The sequence below is a fragment of the Anabrus simplex genome, chromosome 7 (assembly GCF_040414725.1).
Source record: "Anabrus simplex isolate iqAnaSimp1 chromosome 7, ASM4041472v1, whole genome shotgun sequence".
Lineage (NCBI taxonomy): Eukaryota > Metazoa > Arthropoda > Insecta > Orthoptera > Tettigoniidae > Anabrus > Anabrus simplex.
Genome location: NC_090271.1, coordinates 320,224,873 through 320,244,388, shown reverse-complemented (window position 1 = coordinate 320,244,388; position 19,516 = coordinate 320,224,873). Strand labels below are relative to the sequence as shown.

General features: G+C 38.3%; 1 protein-coding gene across 1 annotated transcript in view; it reads left to right on the top strand.

Annotated features, from left to right (window-relative positions):
* The window catches only part of Nedd8 (Nedd8 ubiquitin like modifier), a 37,452-nt gene that overhangs the window by 10,212 nt on the left and 7,724 nt on the right, over positions 1 to 19,516 (top strand). The window contains exon 3 of the mRNA XM_067150955.2: positions 9,985 to 10,097. Within this exon, the coding sequence (XP_067007056.1) occupies positions 9,985 to 10,097 (113 nt within the window). The remainder of the gene's footprint in view (positions 1 to 9,984; positions 10,098 to 19,516) is intronic.

Here is a 19,516-nt window from a genome sequence, read left to right as displayed (position 1 = left end):
GCATTGTTTATGTTTGTTTAGTTTTGCAGTTTTTTTCTCTTGTTTAATTCTGCTTTCATTGAGTAATTGATGCCTGATTTATCTCTGGGAGATTGCATGCTTGTTATATTTGATATGTGCTCTTGTTGTAATGGATTCTTGATCGCATCGTCGGCTATTTTAATTTTGAGCTTGGTTTTTGCCCGACTGAATGAAGGTCTTTAGCCTTGTTTCGGCAATTAATCTTAATGGAATTTCAACGATGAGGCTCATTGCCAGAGACTTACATACTGTATGTCCCATTTGTATAGCTGTGTGATTACTTTATGATAAACGAAGATGTCTTGTTTATAGGACATTTTGAATGGATAATTCTAAATTCCCATGGAGGGAATTAGATATTTTTCACCAATAGAGCATATCAGAAATGTCAAAAACATATCAGATGTAAGGCTTTTCAGGTGTTTGCTCTATTAACCAGCGTTTTGTCTTAGGTCTGACACTAGACTCATCAGAGTGGGATGTGTCAGACCCTACCCACTGACGCTGGGGTGTATGCAGGTGAACTTATCAGAAGCCCTTATAAGAGGCACAGTCTGATTACTGCATACAGGAGATAAATCTCCACAGTGGAATTATTGCCCGCCAAACAATTCCGAATGGATAATTCTAAATTCCCATGGAGAGAATTGATATTTTTCACCAATAGAGCATGTCAAAAATGTCAAAAACATATCAGATGTAAGGCTTTTCAGGCATTTGCTCTATTAACCAGGACATTTTGTCATGGTAAGTGTTCAAGAAAATTGATTGCTTGTGTCTCTGGAAATATGTATGCGCCTTAGTAGCATTTGAAGGAGAGTTTTATAGTACGGCGCATATGTATGGGAGACTGTGGGCTGGTGTGGTCATTGAGTGTATGTGAGAAATAGTGTTTATTACTGTGTGAAAGAAGAGGTTTTAATTATCTGCTTTGGTTTTATTCATTTTCCTCATTTTCTGTGTTTCTTTTCTTGCCTGGGTGCACCCTTTTGGCTTGTAATTTTTATACTTTTGACCAAATCTGTAGTAACCATGTTTACCTTAATATTTTTAATCTCGTGGTGGCTGCCATGTTGCTTTCGTCTAATGCGCGAGTCACTGCTTTTCCTCGCTTGCGTCTGAGACCTTATGTGTCGTCAGCCTTTTCCATCCATTCTAGTGTTGGCTACTGAATGCATGATTCGAAGCAGTGTATCGATTCATTCAAGTGTCCGAGTGAATCGATTCACAGGAACGGCGAGCTCACGGCACACGATTCAGCTTACTCCCAGCGGACAGTGCTGAGTGGCACACTTACTGGACGTTGACGGGGAGCCGAGCTTCCGCTGCAGCGAGAGTGTGAATCATGGCACATCGAAAGAATCATGAACGAGCGCGGCTCAGTGAGAGACAAGTTACACACGGCTCCTTATCGGCTCACTGGGCACGCGGAGAGCCGAGCTTCCAATGCTGCGAGACATACAGTGAGCCAAGGCACACCGAAAGAATCGTGAACGAGCACGGCTCAGTAAGACACAAGATACACGGCTCCTTATTGGCACACTGGACAGTTGGACACTGGCGGAGAGCCGAGCTTTCGCTGCAGCGAGACATACAATGAGCCATGGTACAGTACCTTGGAAGAATCGTATGCTATAATGGATTCTCGAGCTCAGTTCATTTGAAAATAATACCCATTTTCATTCATTTTGCTTTTCTTACAGGGAGGTTTAAATAATATACGGTGTTATTTGCAGTGTTAAAAAGGTAGTCAAAACATAATTCTGAAGTAACTAGTAAGTAGGTAGGCTATTAGGTTATACTATTTATTAGTTTAATGAATCTTAGTATTATAACTTAGTTGACATTTGACAATTAAACTCTTCTCTAGCCTGCCCTATGACTATGAGTCATGTTCATGACCACTGAAAAGTACCTGTTTTATATTGGGAAGAACGGCTCAGTATTCTCTCAGTTTATATGTCACATCGTTGCACAAGACTTCAATCACATGTGGACAGACGCAATAACTTAACCAACAGTATGTTGAATCAGAAAACCAGCGGGCTACTGTACATCTCGGGTAGCCTATACAAAATATGATTTTAAAAAAATCCTCAGCTGTTAGAAAAATACATATTTTCAAAAATGACAGAGCGAGTTGTCGTGTGGTTAGTATCGCGTAGCTATGCTCTTGCATTCGGGGGATGGTGGGTTCGAATCCCACCGTCGGCAGCTGTTAAGATGGTTTTCCATAGTTTCCCCATTTTCAAACCAGGAAATGCTGCGACTGTACCTTAATTCACGCCATGGCTGCTACCTTCCTAATCCTAGATCTTTCCCATCCTGCGTCTCGGAAACTTTCGATGTATTAGAGTGACTAGCATTATTTCCTAAGAAAGGAGTTCATAATATGAAGACCAGATGGCAGCTGCGAGCACTGAATGCTGTTGCTGCTGTTTTACCAGCACATAGTACACAGATGCAGTAGGAGCGGTGACTAATGTGCCGTGAATCGGATCGCTGTATCGCTTCAGTAACGTGAACGGAATGAAATGAATCAATTCAGTAAAATGAATCGAATGTCCCATCACTAATCCATTCACCTAATTATATAATGATTATATAAGATGTGGGAGTGTGTGCCTCTATTGTTTTTTCTGGTGTGGGTGTAGTCTTTGGCCTGGGCTTTTCAAAATATACTAACTTTAAATTCTTGGTACAAATCAAAATTTCGATAGAACTGAATTATTCAATCTCAGTATTATTTGTCTTTGCAAACGAGGTGGAATATTGAATTAATGCACAGTGCCTGCAAGGTTATAATATTGCACCATGAAAATAAATTATTGTACAACTTGTTGATGCTCTTGTAGGAAGAAAATGAATGTATGACTGAGTAGATTACCGTCACCCTAATAATACCTTTTACATTTCCTACTCTTGACTCGTTTATATTTCATCTTGACCAGATTTAAACTGTTGTACACAAATGCCTGCATTGGAGGTGTTTCTGAAAGGAGCTTGGAACAAGGACACAAATTTACTTTTACAGCTTTAATATTGAACAATATTTTATTTTTGTGCCTCGAAATTCCACTATGTGACAAAGTTGTGAGAGAAATACTGATCCGCAGCACAGGTATCGCTTAGAATGAAAATTCGTTGATATACTTCCTGCAATACTGAACCTTAGATGACAGATGTTAGATATTTTCTAGGTGCAATGACTATTTGAAACAGCTGCATGTAGGCATTTCTTCAGTTCTGACTATTTCAACAAGTTGGATCATCTTGATATACCAAATCTTTACCTTTTAATTCTTGAAATGTCTCTAGGAAGACAGGGATATGTTGCATATGCATTACACTTCATCAGAGATTATAGTTGTACTTCCAGCTGATGAATTGATTCTGAGTTTATTAATTGGTGGGTAGTGGCAGTTTTAATGCATACTTTCCTTAAATTTTGTCTTTGAATTATCTCTACGTAACTTTGCCTCTCAGATTTTGTAGCTTTAGAGGTCTCCTATTCATCACTGTCTGCTATGCTTATAATGCCCTTTCACTTCAGCCGGAACCGCGTACACTCAGTAGTGCTAAAGTCCTCCGCTACACAGCTTGGAGCGCTACAAAGATATCCCTCACCATCTTCGCATCTGTTGCGGGCAGATTAAACTCTTATCTTTCGACTGAAGGTTTTCTGATCAGGCACTTAATATATTCAAATTGTTTTATTGTGTTGATATAGATGTTGATTCCCATAGGAAATCTGAAATATTTGTCCCGAAGGAGTAAATTTATAATACCAATATAAATGGTCCCTTATTGGACATTATCAATTTTCCAGCTAACTCATTCTTGGTTGCCAGCGTTTCACCCCAGTGTGACCAACTGATGAGCCCAACCAGGAACCAGGAAACCAGGAATGAGTTAGCTGGAAAATTGATAATGTCCAATAACCGACCATTTATATTGGTATTATAAATTTACTCATTCGGGACAAATATTTCAGATTCCCTATGGGAATCAACATCTATATCTGATTGCCAGGCAGGCATCAATTTTTGGTAATGAGACCAAGTCTCTCATAGTGCGTTGGTACTGCCGGTGGCTCCAAGTAGCCTACGCAGTGGCCTCCACGGTATGCACTAGTCATGCATCTTGGTGGGTGTGCTATTTACCAACTGATGAGCCCAACTTAGCACACTGGGGCAAAACGCTGGCAACCAGGAATGAGTTAACTGAAAAATTTAATGTCCAATAACGGACCATTTATATTGGTATTGATCTATTGTTTCACAAGCAATTTTGTCAAGAAAGATTGTAATTCCTAATTTCCAAGTCATTTTGGTTAACTGCTCATCATGACTGCTGTCAGATGAGGTGATTCTGTACAAGCAGAAATAATTCAGTCACTCTTCCACACATTCTGGTAGAAACAAATTTTGCAGCTTCGCACATGTATGAGGAAATTCTGGACATCAAAGGTAAACCATCATAAATGCAAAAACAATGATTTTGAGAGGTTTTTTATTTGCAACTTGTTCTGGTCATGTCTTATGGGTACACTAGTATTGTTTGTTTTTCAGGAATGCAGATAAGCTATGTCATACTATCATTTGTGCAAGAAGAACCCAGCAATAAACTATGGTATATGATCATTCAACAGTTCAACTTTATGCTGCACTCTGTTTCATATTGGCTCTTACGATAGTTTACCATGGTCACAGCTGTTGATTCAACTTATCTTAAAGGTAGCAAAATATGTGCTTCAACAGTTTCTTTCTGCTCTCCTGTAGTGAAATGTCAGTTACGATAGTTTACCTCTGACGTTCAGAATTATGGTCATTACCCATACTAATTCTTCAGATTGATAATGCAGCTTATCTGAAGCGTCTCTGACGTGAAGTAAATCTGTCAATGGGGAACTAATTCTACTCTTGCGGGTCAGCCAATAGCTCAGTTTACACTGAGTTTCCTTTTGCACTTCATGTACTATAAAACCTCCAGTGTACACCACCGATGCTGAGACCTGAAATTTAGATAAACAGGGAGTACATGTAAATTATAATATAAACATAATAGAATAAGAATAAAGACTGCACGAAAATTCAACGTGGGTGATGTTCATTAAAGTTGTCAATACCCATTAAAGTTGTCGATACTCAGTATTACTAAACCACAAGTCTTGTTTAATTACCAACATCTTCAGCGAGTGAAGTTATAGACCAGAAAATTTATGTGAGAAGAAATATTGTGCAGGAATTGGTAGTAGTTTGATAAGGCATTTAATAGGCAGCACAATAAATTACTCATAAGTACTGTCCTATTTTCTTTTGCATCTTGAATAGGTAAGTCATCAGATCTATTTCTAGATCTAAGAGCTTTTGTGTGTGCTGAAGTGTCCCTAGGACCAATTAATCTATGTAACCTCAAATACCGAGCTTGATAGCTGCACTCGCTTAAGTGCGGCCAGTATCCAGTATTTGGGAGATAGTGGGTTTGAACCCTACTGTCGGCAGCCCTGAAAATGGTTTTCCGTGGTTTCCCATTTTCACACCAGGCAAATGCTGGGGCTGTACCTTAAGGCCATGGCCGCTTCCTTCCCACTCCTAGCCCTTCCCTGTCCCATCGTCGCCACAAGACCTATCTGTGTCGGTGCGACGTAAAGCAACTAGCAAAAAAGTAACCTCGAATTGTACTGTACCAGGGATCTTGTCAATAATTAGAGAGATCGAGCAAGTGGCTGTGCGCTTTGGGTTTTGTAGCTATCAGATTTCATTTGGGAAGTAGTGGGTTCGAACCCCACTGTTGGCAGCCCTGAAGATGGTTTTCCATGGTTTCCCATTTTCACACCAGGCAGATGCTGGGGTTGTACCTTAATTAAGGCTACGGTCGCTCCCTTCCTCTCCTAGCCCTTCCGTATCCTGTCGTTGCTGTTAGACCTATTTGTGTTGGTGCGACATAAAGCAGATTGTAAAAATAAAATAAGATAGAGAACACATTCTTTCCAACTTAATTCAGCCTTTTCTGCTCTAATTGAAGCCTGGCTTTCACTAAGTGTATCACACCTGTTTTACGTGACATATTCCCTATATAGTGATTCAGTGTGTTCCTTGATGGTAATTTCAATTTCTCCCTATTGGGCTTGTACTGTTTAGGTGAAATAATTTATCAGAATACACATTGTATTAAAGAATTTTCTGGCCATTTGTGCAATTTTTAAAACTAAAATTTCCAATCTGGTCTGAAATTAACAAACATTTTATATTGGAACGGTATGTTTGTTAATTTCTAGTGCAAATTTAAACCTGTGTAGTGGTGGTTTTGGATTGGTGCAACTACCTCTTCTATGATTCTATCTCTGTTTGTAATTTTTTAAACTTTATTATTTTCATGCCACTGTTTTATTCTTGGTGACGATAAACATTTTATGGCTCTTAAATAATTATTGTGAGCATAATTTTCGGTCTATACTTCAAGGGATGTGCTATTATGGTCATGTTGGTGTTTATAACATCTTCCTGTTTTTGATGTAGGCCTTGACTATGTAGTCATCGTCTAACTTTCTCATTTTCCACAGTTCACATGTTTTACAGTTCCTCCTTTCTGGGGTTATAGGTGTTTTAAATTCCTTCAAACACAGTGAGGGAAATGTTATTCTTCAATTTCTTTATTCTCAGCCCTGAGCAAAAATCAGATGGAGAATAATGCCACCTGACTCGAAATTGAATAGACATGGATCTCTAGAAATAGCACTGAACCATTTCTGACTGAGCTTAATTCGTGACATTAAATCTCCTTTATTTTCCCACCCTTACTCTTACAAAGGTGCAGAGATTCAGCTACCACAGTACTTGAACAATCTCCAAAGAGTCTGTCAGTTTCCTTATCTTGGTTCAATAATAAAGGATACTAGTAGGTGCGAAAAAGAAATTAAACGTCGCATCATTCTAAGACGTACAGCTATGGCAAAATTAGAGGTGATCTGACAAGATAGAGCAATATCTATGATTACGAAGAAAAGATTATTCCTTTCGCTTGTGTTCTCGATCTTCGTGTATAGATGCGAAACTTGGACCATAAAAGCTAAAGACAGGAACCGAATCAACGCCTTTGAAATGTGGTGTTGGAGAAGGATGTTGCGAATAAAATGATTCTGTCATCCGGGAAATTGGAATACAAGAAAGTCTATGCCAAGATTATGAGAAGAGAGGATGACAACCTGGAAAAATTTTTAGTCCAAGGAAAAGTTTCTGGCATGAGGATGGGTGGCAAAAATATGGTTTGATCAAGTACGAGATCATGGACTTGTTGTGGAGAATTACTCTCTGGAAAACTCAAGTTCATACAGAATGGCATCATCTTTATGAAAGAAACAACAAAGTTCTTGGGTCACGATACTCGAGCCATGTGTAGAGACTCTGTTAGTATGGCATACTTTAGTATACCATCATAGCTAATCATTCACTGACGATAAACATTATCACTTCATCTGGATACATATGTACATGCAGAATAATTGAAATAATGAAACATAGTTAATTCATTTGAAATTTGGAAACACCTGGAATATAATATATATATATATAGGTTCCTAAAGCATGATACTCATTCAGTCATAGCTAATGAATACAAAACTCATTCGCAGTCACAAATACTTCATTGAACACAAAAACACGTGTAGTAACAAAGGAAATGCTAGTTGTTAGTGTAGATGATGTTCAAATTCTAAAACTAAGTTTTCACAACAGCCAAGGTACTCGACCGAATTTCAGATTTCTCTTCTTTATTGCCAAAAGAATTGATTTGTAAAGCTCAGGGGTTAAACTGAAATAATCTTAAACTTAGGACATGACTGAAGGAACCTTTTTTTGAGACTGTATACCATTAATAGTACTTACGTATTCTTGCGCATGTTGAATGTCTAATTTTTAAAGTTTTAGACCTCTCAAATTACTAATCAAATTCCACAAGCTTAATGCATATGCTAGGCCTAAATAATAATGGAGGTTTTGTCTCTGATTTTTACCAGAGATCAGTGCTGACGTCAAGAAACATAAAATTCTGTCTTAGATTTTAAATAAGAAGTGGTCTTAAAACGATACACCCCTAACGGGTTTTGACTGAGGGTTGAGGAATGATAACAAAAATATGCATTTATACGAAACCATTTGAATTACAAAGTTTCAAATGATATCCTAGGTGTTAAATAACAGGTTTGAAACAAATTTAACCCCTCAGAGAGTTAACTGAGTGTCAAGATCCTCCTCCGAAACAGTTTAACGTACAAAGACAAAATTCCAAATAGTTGTATATATTTTAAATCTTAGGCGTGAAATAAGGAATCTTTTTAAAAGTTCCTCCCCTAAAGTGTTAACCCCTAAAATATTAAATGGGGTTAGCTCCGCAGAAATTATTAATTCCTCCAAAACCATTTGACGTACAAAGTTGTAATTTTACGAGAAGGCTATTCTTTTATGTCCTAAGTGCAAAATATCGCATAAGTTACTTCATAATATTTCTCTCCTAAGGGTTTTAAATGGGGGTTGACTCTCAAAAATACAATATCCATTCTTCCGAAACCATTTCAGACACAAACTTAAAATTTTACATGAAGGGTGGGCTTCTGTATCGTAGATGTTAATAAATATTTAAAAATATTCACCCCTTAAAAAAAAGCATTCATTCGTCTAGTACTGTTCAATGTACAATATCAAAGTTTTACAGCTTGGTCGCTTTTACATCCTAGATGTTAAATAACATAGGGTTTAAAACATTACAATTCTTCTCTACGGGATTCAGATAAGTGTTACATCAGAAAATAATAATTTCCCCAAACCCTGTTTGATGTATGAACTGAGGGTGTACTTTACAGGCTCAGCCTACAGTGGACTCTTCAAAATGTAAAACTTTGAATAATAACGTTCAGTTTAAAACCATAGTGAAGCTAGGGTATTTTTCTGTCCTTCATAATTGACTCTAATATGTTGTTTTAAAGGGAAAAGTAATCGACTCTGACGATATGAAATGCTCGAATGGTGGTGGTAGTGATTACTCTAGAAGAAAATCTGGTCTGTGTCAGAAAATAATTCCTATAACTTCTAGTTCGAGTGGTGATATTAGCCTATGAAAGTGATAACATCTCCAATTTCATGATGGTAAATGGCAAAAAAATGAAATGGTATTTCTTTATGAGGATATTTTTAGTGCTACAAATGGTATTTTCTTCTAGCTCACATTGCTACAAGGCTCCTAAAAAACAAACTCTGTCAGTTGTATAAATTATTGCCATTATCTCTTCGACATTGTGGCAAGGAATGTCATAAATTCAGGTGTAAACATATTTTTCACAAGATAAGCCCTAGAAGTCCAGTACCATAATTTTGAAATGTCTCGCATGTTATCGATTGCATGGCATGCAATCAAACCGTGTGAGTTGGCCATACAGTTAGGTCACGTAGCTGTGAGCTTGCATTTGGGAGATAGTGGGTCCAAATTCCACAGTCGACAGCCCGGAAGATGGTTTTCCTTGGTTTCCCATTTTCACACCAGATAAATGCTGGGGCTACAGCCGCTACCTTCCTAATCCTAGCCCCTTCCTGTTCCGTTGCCGAAAACCTTGGATGTGTTAGTGTGATGTTAAACGAGTAGCATGCAATCAATCGTTATGTCACCACTGATCTACACTTTGGGCTGTTATCCAGGTGGCAGATTCCCAATCAGTACTATACCTAGTCTGTTCTTAAATGATTTCAAAGAAGTTGGAAATTTATTAACATTTCCGTTGATAAATTGTTCTAATCCCTAATTCCTCTTCCTAAAAACAAAATGTTGTTCTCAAAATATTTCAACTTTATCTTAATTTTATGATTTTTCCTGCCTTTAAAAACTTGAACTAATCCACATATATTTAGAAGTAAACTGATTTGTTTGGTTCAGAAATTTTAATACATTATATTATCACTTATGTTTGTGCAGATAGAGATTGACATTGAGCCAACGGATAAAGTGGAAAGAATTAAAGAAAGAGTAGAAGAGAAAGAGGGAATCCCTCCTCAACAACAGCGCCTTATATTTTCAGGAAAACAAATGTGAGTATTAATGGCATATTATTAATATCTTCTCTTTTATGTGTTTATGCTGATATTTTCTTTCAGTTTTCAAACAAGCTATAGTGCTTTTCACTGACAGGTTATACTGATGAAGTGGGTATGAAATGTCGGTAAATAATGTCAACTGGGGACAATCAGTACATTCTCTTAGGAATTCAGAACTGTAAATGTCGATCACGGTCTGAGGAGAAGGATGTTCATATTGGTCTCTTTTAAATAATGCCGTATAATTTATTGAAAACAGTCCAGTAATCCAGTCAAAAATGTCAGCTAGGCTCAGTAGCTCACTCAATAGAGCACTGGCCTTCTGAGCTCAAGTTGGCAAGTTTGATTCCAGCTGAGTCTGGTGGATTTAGGCTCAAATGCACCAGCCACGTGTCAGTAGATTTACTGGCATGTAAAAGAACTCCTGTGCGACAAAATATGGCATCTTGGCATATCTGAAAACCCGTAAAAGTAGTGTGTGGGATGTAAACCCAATAACATAATTATGTAACTCCTTAACCTACGAGGGGGCGCTCGCAGTCGATAAGACCGCACCATATATTTACTCACAGCAATTACAGTTCATTGTTGTCATCATCATCATCTTCTGCAGTTTTCAGCTTTTGGCTGGGTCTGCTTGGAACATAAGCCTCTCCATCTCCTCTTGTCTTCCCACCACCTCTCCCTAGTCACTCTTGCCCAGTCCTCACCTCTTCTCTGTACACACTCTTCCACTTCTTTTATCCACTTGTCTCTTGGTCTTCCTCTTGGTCGTTAACCTGTTATCTCCATTTCGTGCATCCTCCTCGAGATGTTGATTCCCATAGGGAATCTGAAATATTTGTCCTGAATGAGCAAATTTATAATACCAATATAAATGGTCCGTTATTGGACATTATAAATTTTCCAGCTAGCTCATTCTTGGTTGCCAGCGTTTCACCCTCGTGTGCTAGGGTGGGCTCATCAGTTGGTACCTAGCACACCTACCAATACGCTGGCTAGCGCATACCGTGGAGGCCACTGTGTAGGCTAACTGGAGCCACCGGCTCCATACCATTTATATTGGTATTATAAATTTGCTCATTCAGGACAAATATTTCAGATTCCCTATGGGAATCAACATCTATATCATCTGATGGCCAAGCAGGCATCAATTTTTAGTGATGAGACAAAGTCTCTTAGTGCATTGGCACTGCCGGTGGCTCCAGTTAGCCTACGCAGTGGCCTCCACGGTATGCACTAGCCAGCGTATTGGTAGGTGTGCTAGGTACCAACTGATGAGCCCACCCTAGCACACGAGGGCGAAACGCTGGCAACCAAGAATGAGCTAGCTGGAAAATTTATAATGTCCAATAACGGACCATTTATATTGGTATCCTTACCTCTGTCATTCTCTTCATGTTTCCACGCTATCTACGTCTAGATGCCTCTATCCTATTCTGTAGTGGCTCTTCGTTTACTATATCTCGAACCTTCTCATTTCTCATCTTATCCAATCTTGTCACTCCGATTCTGCTTCTCAGAAATTTCATTTCACTTGCCTTTATTCTATTCACGGCTCTCTGCCTCATTACCCAAGTCTCAGCTGCGTACATCAGAATAGGTATATAGTACATCCTATATATCACCCTTTTGCTTCTCTGAGGGACATCCTTGCTCCAAACCAGGCTTCTGACACTTTTCAGGAATGCTCCTGCTTGTCTTCCACGCTCGATTATTTCATCATCATTTCTTCCACTTCCGTAGTACTTGAAACTCTCTGCCTTCCTAAGTTGTTCCCCTCCAAGCAATATCCCTCTCGTAGGTCTCTCCTTCTTTGTAGTTGTGATCACTATCTTGCTCTTTTGGGCATTAAATTTCATTCGATATTGTTCCACCTCATCTACCCAAGCATCTAACTGTTCCTGGATATCCTGTTCCTTTTTTCCCCAGACTAACAGGTCATCTGCAAACATCATCGCTTTCATTTTTCCTTCTCCAATTTTCCTTGCCACTTTTGTCATTATCTTGTTACTTGTATATATCTCAATTTACACATTTATTTGTTAATTATTATTATTATTATTTTTGTGGGAGGGGGGTATTTCTTTTGTGTTTTGTACAAATGATTTCTCTTTTATTTGAGCAACATTGTCCCTGTGGCGTACTGATTTCCTGACATTTATTTTATTGCTTATTCATATATTTTTGTTGTTTTTCAGTTAACGGATTGTATCTTTGACTTCATAATGGATCAGAAAGAACAGGAAAGAATAAATAAACTTCTTGAGAGCATTGAGAAGGAGGAGACATGGAACGAAGCACCAGCAGGGGAACAGGGTGCATTTCGCCAGAGGCTTTTTGAAGATGTTATCAGACAAAATTCCACAGATGTTTCGGAAGAGGAAGCTATAATATGGAAACTGACGTGTCAGCTGAATCCGAGGATGACAGTGAAGTGCTGCCAGTAGTCAACCCTGTTGTAAGTCCTGCTAGTGTTTCGTTTCGTGTCTTCTTTTCAACGCACCCAAGAGGTTTATTTATTCCTTCCTGTTCTTTCTGATCCATTATGAAGATACAGTCTGCTAACTGAACAATACAATGAAAATGAAGGAATAAGCAGTAAAATAAATGTTAGGAACTCAGAATGCCACAGGACATGCACAGGACACTTAAATCACCGCATTAACACAATCACGACTGAGGGATCGACAATGCTGTATGTGCTACCCAATACCTCCTAGTAGGATATGATTAGGGTGAGGGAGCCGTACAACAATCACTTAACAGCTAGCAAACAAACAAATACTGCTGCTGTCGAAAAGACCGCGGCGCATCTCCTCCTGGGTTAAGCTGTCTTTATCAGTCCATTAACAATGAAATAACTGTTAAATTTAGGGAAGTAATTTCATCTCACTACCTTGACCTTCATTTCACTTGATCAGGTGTCCAGGTCATATCATCTACTCCCACCTCAGTACATTTCTTGCATAATTCTTTAAAAAGTGTGTATATAACCTAGAAAGTTAACACATTGTTGACATGGCAGAACAGCCTTGAAGTGCACCATATGTGGACACCAAGACTTTTTTTATTAAAAAAGAAACTGTATTCTGTATTTCATGACTATTGCTATGAAAACATGTTAGGGTAACTTTTCTTTCAATCATTCAGAAGTAAACTACTGAGGTATCTCAACACTTAAAATTATAAGTGAAGATTTCTCATGGCCTGTAAAGAAGTGTTTTGTATGTTCATATCGTTGCCTACGTTATAATACAAGGCCTGGAAATAGAGCCCGTAAAACGCTATGGAAGTGGTTACGCTGAAGTTCAATGCCGGGCCGCTAGGATCGCTATCTTGCCCCCTTCTACCAGGTTCGCGCCTTTAAACGTCTTCATTAACTGAGTTGGTTGTGAATGTATTGTGTATTTGTCTGATAAGCATTCGCAGTTCCAGTCATGGTTTATTCACGAAAAATTAAAGGTAGTGGAATTTCGTTTCACAAGTTTCCAGTGAATGTTCAATGTTCGAAACATTATACAGAGGAAGTATTACGCATGAGATACGACTTCAAGCTGATCGAAGTAGGCCTCTGTTCCTGAACAAAGTTTTGATCCGAGTTACGTCATAAGAATCGGGCGATCCCAAAATTTGTCACTGGACTTTTTTTAAACTATGCTACCGTGACCGGCAATCATTTGAGAGGTATCTTCAAACTCAGAAATCTTAAATGAGGAAACCAACGAGGAAAATAATTTGCCCAACAAATTTCACGAAAATGAATGTAGCAAGAGCTAAAAATATTGTATTTTCCTCTGAAACAATCTCTGGTTTGAAAAGTATGGAGGTGGTTTTGTCCCGAGAGCATAAAATACAGTTTAAAATAAGCCATTTGTTTTATGGAGCATTTTATTAAATTGTTCAATGCGCATAACGTCTGCAACACCTCACATGGGACATATTCAGGAACGAGAACAAACGAGCACCTTTTAACCGGGAGAGTTGGTCGTACGGTTAGGGGCGCGTGGCTGTGAGCTTGCATCCGGGAGATAGTGGGTTCGAATCCCACTGTCGGCAGCCCTGAAGATGGTCTTCCGTGGTTTCCCATTTTGACACCAGGCAGATGCTGGGGCTGTACCTTAAATTAAGGCCATGGCCGCTTCCTTCCAACTCCTAGGCCTTTCCTATCCCATCGTCGCCATAATACCTATCTGTGTCGGTGCGATGTAAATTCGCTAGCAAAGAAAAAAAAAAAAAAAAAAGCATCTTTTAGTACTGAAGATGAACTCCTCAGTTGGTTAATTAATGATTTCCTGTCATATATTAAGAAACTTAAAATGCATTCAGAGAAAGTAAAAAAGAATCATGAGAGAAATGTATCAGGCATAGATCTTGACTACCCAGTCCACTGTGGCCTGCGCAAAATACCTCATAAGTATACATTTGCATTATGCATTGACAAGGAACGTAATGAGCTATGACATCGAGCTCTTCTTCAGCTACCTAAGACACCAAGCGGAATACAATGACATTATGGTTCGTGTGGCAAAAGAAAAAACAGACTGTAAAGGCTGTTTGGAACATAATCTGTTCTCCAGCTACTCAAAGTCCAACATTGTGTCTTATTCGTTTTCAAGATCGAGGAGCCCTCAGATACCGAAAATCATCGTCTGTGGCACTTCTGCAGTGAACGACGGAATTTGTCACTTCCGCTACGCAATACTCGTCGCGAAGAGAGTTACTAAAAGGTGTACGTTTATCTTTTTGAAAGACATGTTCAACAGTGAAATTAAGTGTGGAAAGTGTAAAGGCGACAAACCACCTCTTTTTCTACTATGAACATTTCTGAGACCTCTGTTAGACAACATTGCTTTGAGCCACGCAAGTAGAAGAGAAAGTTTTGAAACTTGTTAAGAAGCCCCTCAAAAGGAAAGTTTTGAAACTTCAATGACATATCCAAGCCAATGCAGCACCGCTCTATAAATAAAGTACTGTCAATACTGGCAAAAACATTCAGTTCTTTTTATTTAGCATATACTTTACTTATTGACATATACGGCCATGCGAATACAAGGGGGCAAGACCGCGATCCTAGTGGCTGAATGGTGAACTAGGAAGCAACCCTTTTCCACGAGTGCATTTCAAGGCCTTGTATTATAGCGTAGGCAACGGTTCATTGTGCATTGTTTTCTTTGATTTCCATTTGTGACTTCAATGCTGCTAGAATGTTGTACACAAAGCCTGTAGTTTGTTGTACACTCATTGTTCGCTTTTCTTTGTCGCATTGTTGTTGAGTAATTGTAGATATAATCTGAGTGTCCTCAGGCATTCTCGAACATTGTTGACTGCCTGCTCATGCTGCATTTGTGAACTTGTTGCTACTTAGATTATTACTGTGTGAGGTCATTTTTACTGTCTTTGCTTCTAATACTGTGGAGATATTTCAATTCTACATTTGCATTTTGCTCGTACATGCGGTGAAAGAGGAGAGTTTGCTCCAAGTCTTCCAGCTAGTTACATTGGTAAATTAAAAAACGGTACCTCATTTCAGATGAGAAAGAGACTGGAAGAAAAAAATACACAATATACAAAACTGCCGGATAAGGGAAATGATGGCGAGGTGAAACTAGAGAGAATGAAGTAGAAACTCCAATTTGTCTCTCCAAAAGAAATCTTTGAAAATTTTTTCATGATGAGGTACTTGAACACATCTTAAGGAAAACTGTTTGATATGCTCTCAGTGAAAGGAATATTCTAGATTTTACTTTCAGCCCCCATAACTAAGGGGTTTTGTTGTGAAAGTCTTATTTTTACCGGACACCATAGACTACATTGAGAAAGAGTGTATCAGTCGGAAGATAAAGACTTAGGTGAATAAGTTGTCAAGGAAGCAATACCAAGAAATAAATATCTGAAGTTGAAGAGACTCATTCATTTTTGCAATAATGATATTGTCAACGAAAACAAGAGTGACAGGGGCTTCAAGATACAGCCTCTGATCAAGATGATGAATGCAGCTTTTCAACAGTTCAATGTGTTTTAATTATGTCAAGCAGTGGATGAAATTATACTAAAGTACTACAGAAAATAACCCAAAAACAGTTCATCAAAGGCAAGCCTATTAGATTTGGGTACAATTTTTGGTCCCTGTGTGGAGCAAGTTGTAATTGTTTCAATTTCAGTCTGTATTATGGAAAGAATCAGACCGAAGGTGAAAGACAGGATACGTTATTAGGATCCTGTGTTGTTTTGAACATGATGGACTGTGTGGAAAATCCTTGGAGTCACATAGTATTCTTTGACAACTTTTTCACTCACAGAGACCTCCTGATTCATTTCCAATCCATAGAACAAAAGGTACCATAAGGGAGAATCAAACAAGTGACTGTCCTCAAAAATGAGTAAAGAGATTAAGAAAAACCTAGAATCTGTTGTCAGAATTGCATTGTAACCCTCTGCATACAATGTTTCAATGTGTACCACAAGAAGTGAGAGTTGATGTACGTGTAATACCTGTTGCTCACGGTAAAATTTTCTGTCAAATTTATTGTACAGTAATTTAATTTTAAAAAATTTCTGTTGCTCACGGTCAAATTCAAGTTTTATAAAACCTTTGATACAACTTTTCATAAAATAGGACATGTTCTATTCCATAAAATTAATTTTACGAAACAAACCAATCAGCGAAGCTGACATCACGATGATGCTGGCGCTATGTCGTGAGAAGATTGTTTTCCTATCTTCCAAGATTGTGAAGCTCGATTGTAAACAAACAATTCTTTCTAAAAAGGCAGGATCCGGGTGGACTAAGGAAGCTGTTAGTGTTTTACTGGACGAATACCAGAAATATCCTTGTTTGTATGAAGTTAAAACGCCATTTTACCACAACAGAAATGCAAGATGAGAGGCAGAAAACACAATCGCTAAATTCCTATATGAATGCTGGTCTTCTAACCTAAACTAATTTTCAACCAAGGACAGCAATCCTCTACCTTTCTCTCTTCTTTTGATCCAGTCCCGAGTCGAGCATTTCCTGGCATTTCTTTTCTTCCTTTTTACCACTGTACGCTTTGTTTGTTGGAGCTGATTCTTGGTTTAAAAGTTTAGCAATAGATGGCAGCAGATACACATCTTAGTTCAGATGTGAGTTCATAGATGGCCATCCCGATGCTTCCACGGATTTTATAAAATAATTTTACCGTGAGCAACGCAACTTGTTTTCACCAAAATTTTTATAAAATTAATTGTACAACAAATTTCACGAAACATACTGTACAAAACACTTTGGAGACTTGATATCCTCATATGAGAACATGTATTATCTTCTTATCTGCAACACTTATCCTGAAGAGTATTTTAAAACATCATTTTTGAATAAAAATCTCTTTAGAAAGTTAGAAAAAAATATTTAGGTGTTAATGGATTAAGACTAGGGGCTGTATTTTTTGTAGTGGCGATATGCACAGATTTTTTTCACACAGTCTTCTTTCCTGTTTATATATGACCCAATAGCAAAATGAACTCTCAAAATATCACAAAATATACCCTATTTTATATTAAAAAATGCAGAATATTATTGAAAAACCCTTCATTAAACATTTAAATGCCCTGAGAGCTTGACATATTCTGCAAGGAAGATTCTAATGTGTAAATACTGTAATGTTCGTATTAAGTGGGAACAAAAAGACACCTACGATAAAAACTGCAGGGAATCAGACGCACACAAAAAGAAGAAGAGAACATGATTCTAAACAGCAAATAACAATCAGCAATTCTCTACACATCGCAAAGAAGTTGAAAAGTGATAAGAGATCAATGGACACAACAAAAACATTCATGCAAGTCAACATTCCTCTCGAGAAATTGGATAATACTGGTATGAGGGAGTGGATGAACAAGTATATAATAAGCTAAGATAAATAATTCAATCTTTATTTTAAATATTGACTGTATTTGTTGGCCTATTATAAATAAAACACCTGTTTGAGTAGCTCAGATGGTTAAGGCGCTGGCCTTTTGAGCCTGAGCAGGCAGGCTCGATCGTGGCTCAGTCTGTTAGTATTTGAAGGTGCTTAAATACATGGTAGATGTACTGACACACAAAAAAAATCCTGAGGGACAACATTTTGGAACCTTGACATTTCCAAAAACCATTAGTATTGTAGTATTAATAATACTTCTGTATTAATTTCTTGCAGTTCCTGCAAAAGTATCAGGAGCAGTGTAGAAGCCTCTATCATTGGCCATTGGCTTTGGTGGACTGGGCATGTGTTCTGTATGAGCGACACCAGGCTTCGTTGCCAATTTTTTTTAATGGTCAACTCCGGCACAAGACCCCATGGTACCCCTTGGAGGCATTATAAAGACCAGCTTAAACAAACCATGAAGGTCACAAACATTAACCCTGAAACCTTGGACACATTTGCTGAGGATCGTCTGCTTTGGCGCCAAACCACTTCTAGTGTTGTTGGACTGTTTGAGAAAGAGTGTCACAGACATGGTGAGGTTAAATGACAGTTATAACGCAGTCAGATTCAGCCTCGTCCTCCGCTAGCCATCGAGTGCAGTCTGTGTGAACACGTTTCACATTAGAATTGGCTTGTTCTGTCATCAAGAGTACAAGTACAAACACCACTGAGTGCTAGTGGATTGTAAGCAGGAGAATTTGTATATAGTCTGAAACTAGTAGCAGCTGCTGCTGACTATGATTTATATGTATATTTTTTCTACAGGGTGCTGGTGACCTTTCACAGGCAAGTGCTTGCTGCCAAAATTACATCCTCCTTGCTAAAGTGGAATAAAGCTGTGAGAAATAGAAAACTCTAATGAAATTAACATTTTTAGTTTTTATAACTGTTACGTTCTTTGGTCTGTTGAAACTTCTAACAAACTGAAGAGTCTAACAGTTATAAATAAACTGAATTGAAACTGAAAAGAAATGGCTTCAAATATCACAAATGAAACTACCAATCAGAAAGGGGCAGCCATTTTCATAATTCTGTACCATATACTGTACTTCAAATTTATACGTTGCTTTGGTGAAAATTTTGCAGAATGTTGACTTAGAAGATTGTTGTCTATCTATAAGTAAGCAATTGTGAAGTACTCTGAAGACTACAGTGATGTTGTTGGCATATCCTCTGACAGTGCTTCATACATGACAAAGTGTGTGCGTACTGTCAATGGCTTAATTTCAGATGACTTAATTTGTGTGTATGGTTCATGTTTGTGAGTTACTGTAGTCACGTCCTAGTTTGTGAACCATGGGCAATGACTGAGTGGCCTAGTAAGTGGTCCTGAGAGTCGGGATACCAGTTGCTACGGAATGGGAGTGGGCATCTCGGACATATTCTGAGTCGTGGCCCTCCTTATGCTCAGGCGGCTAGGACTATACAATTCACCGGTGGTCCATAACCCGTTAGAGGAAAGAT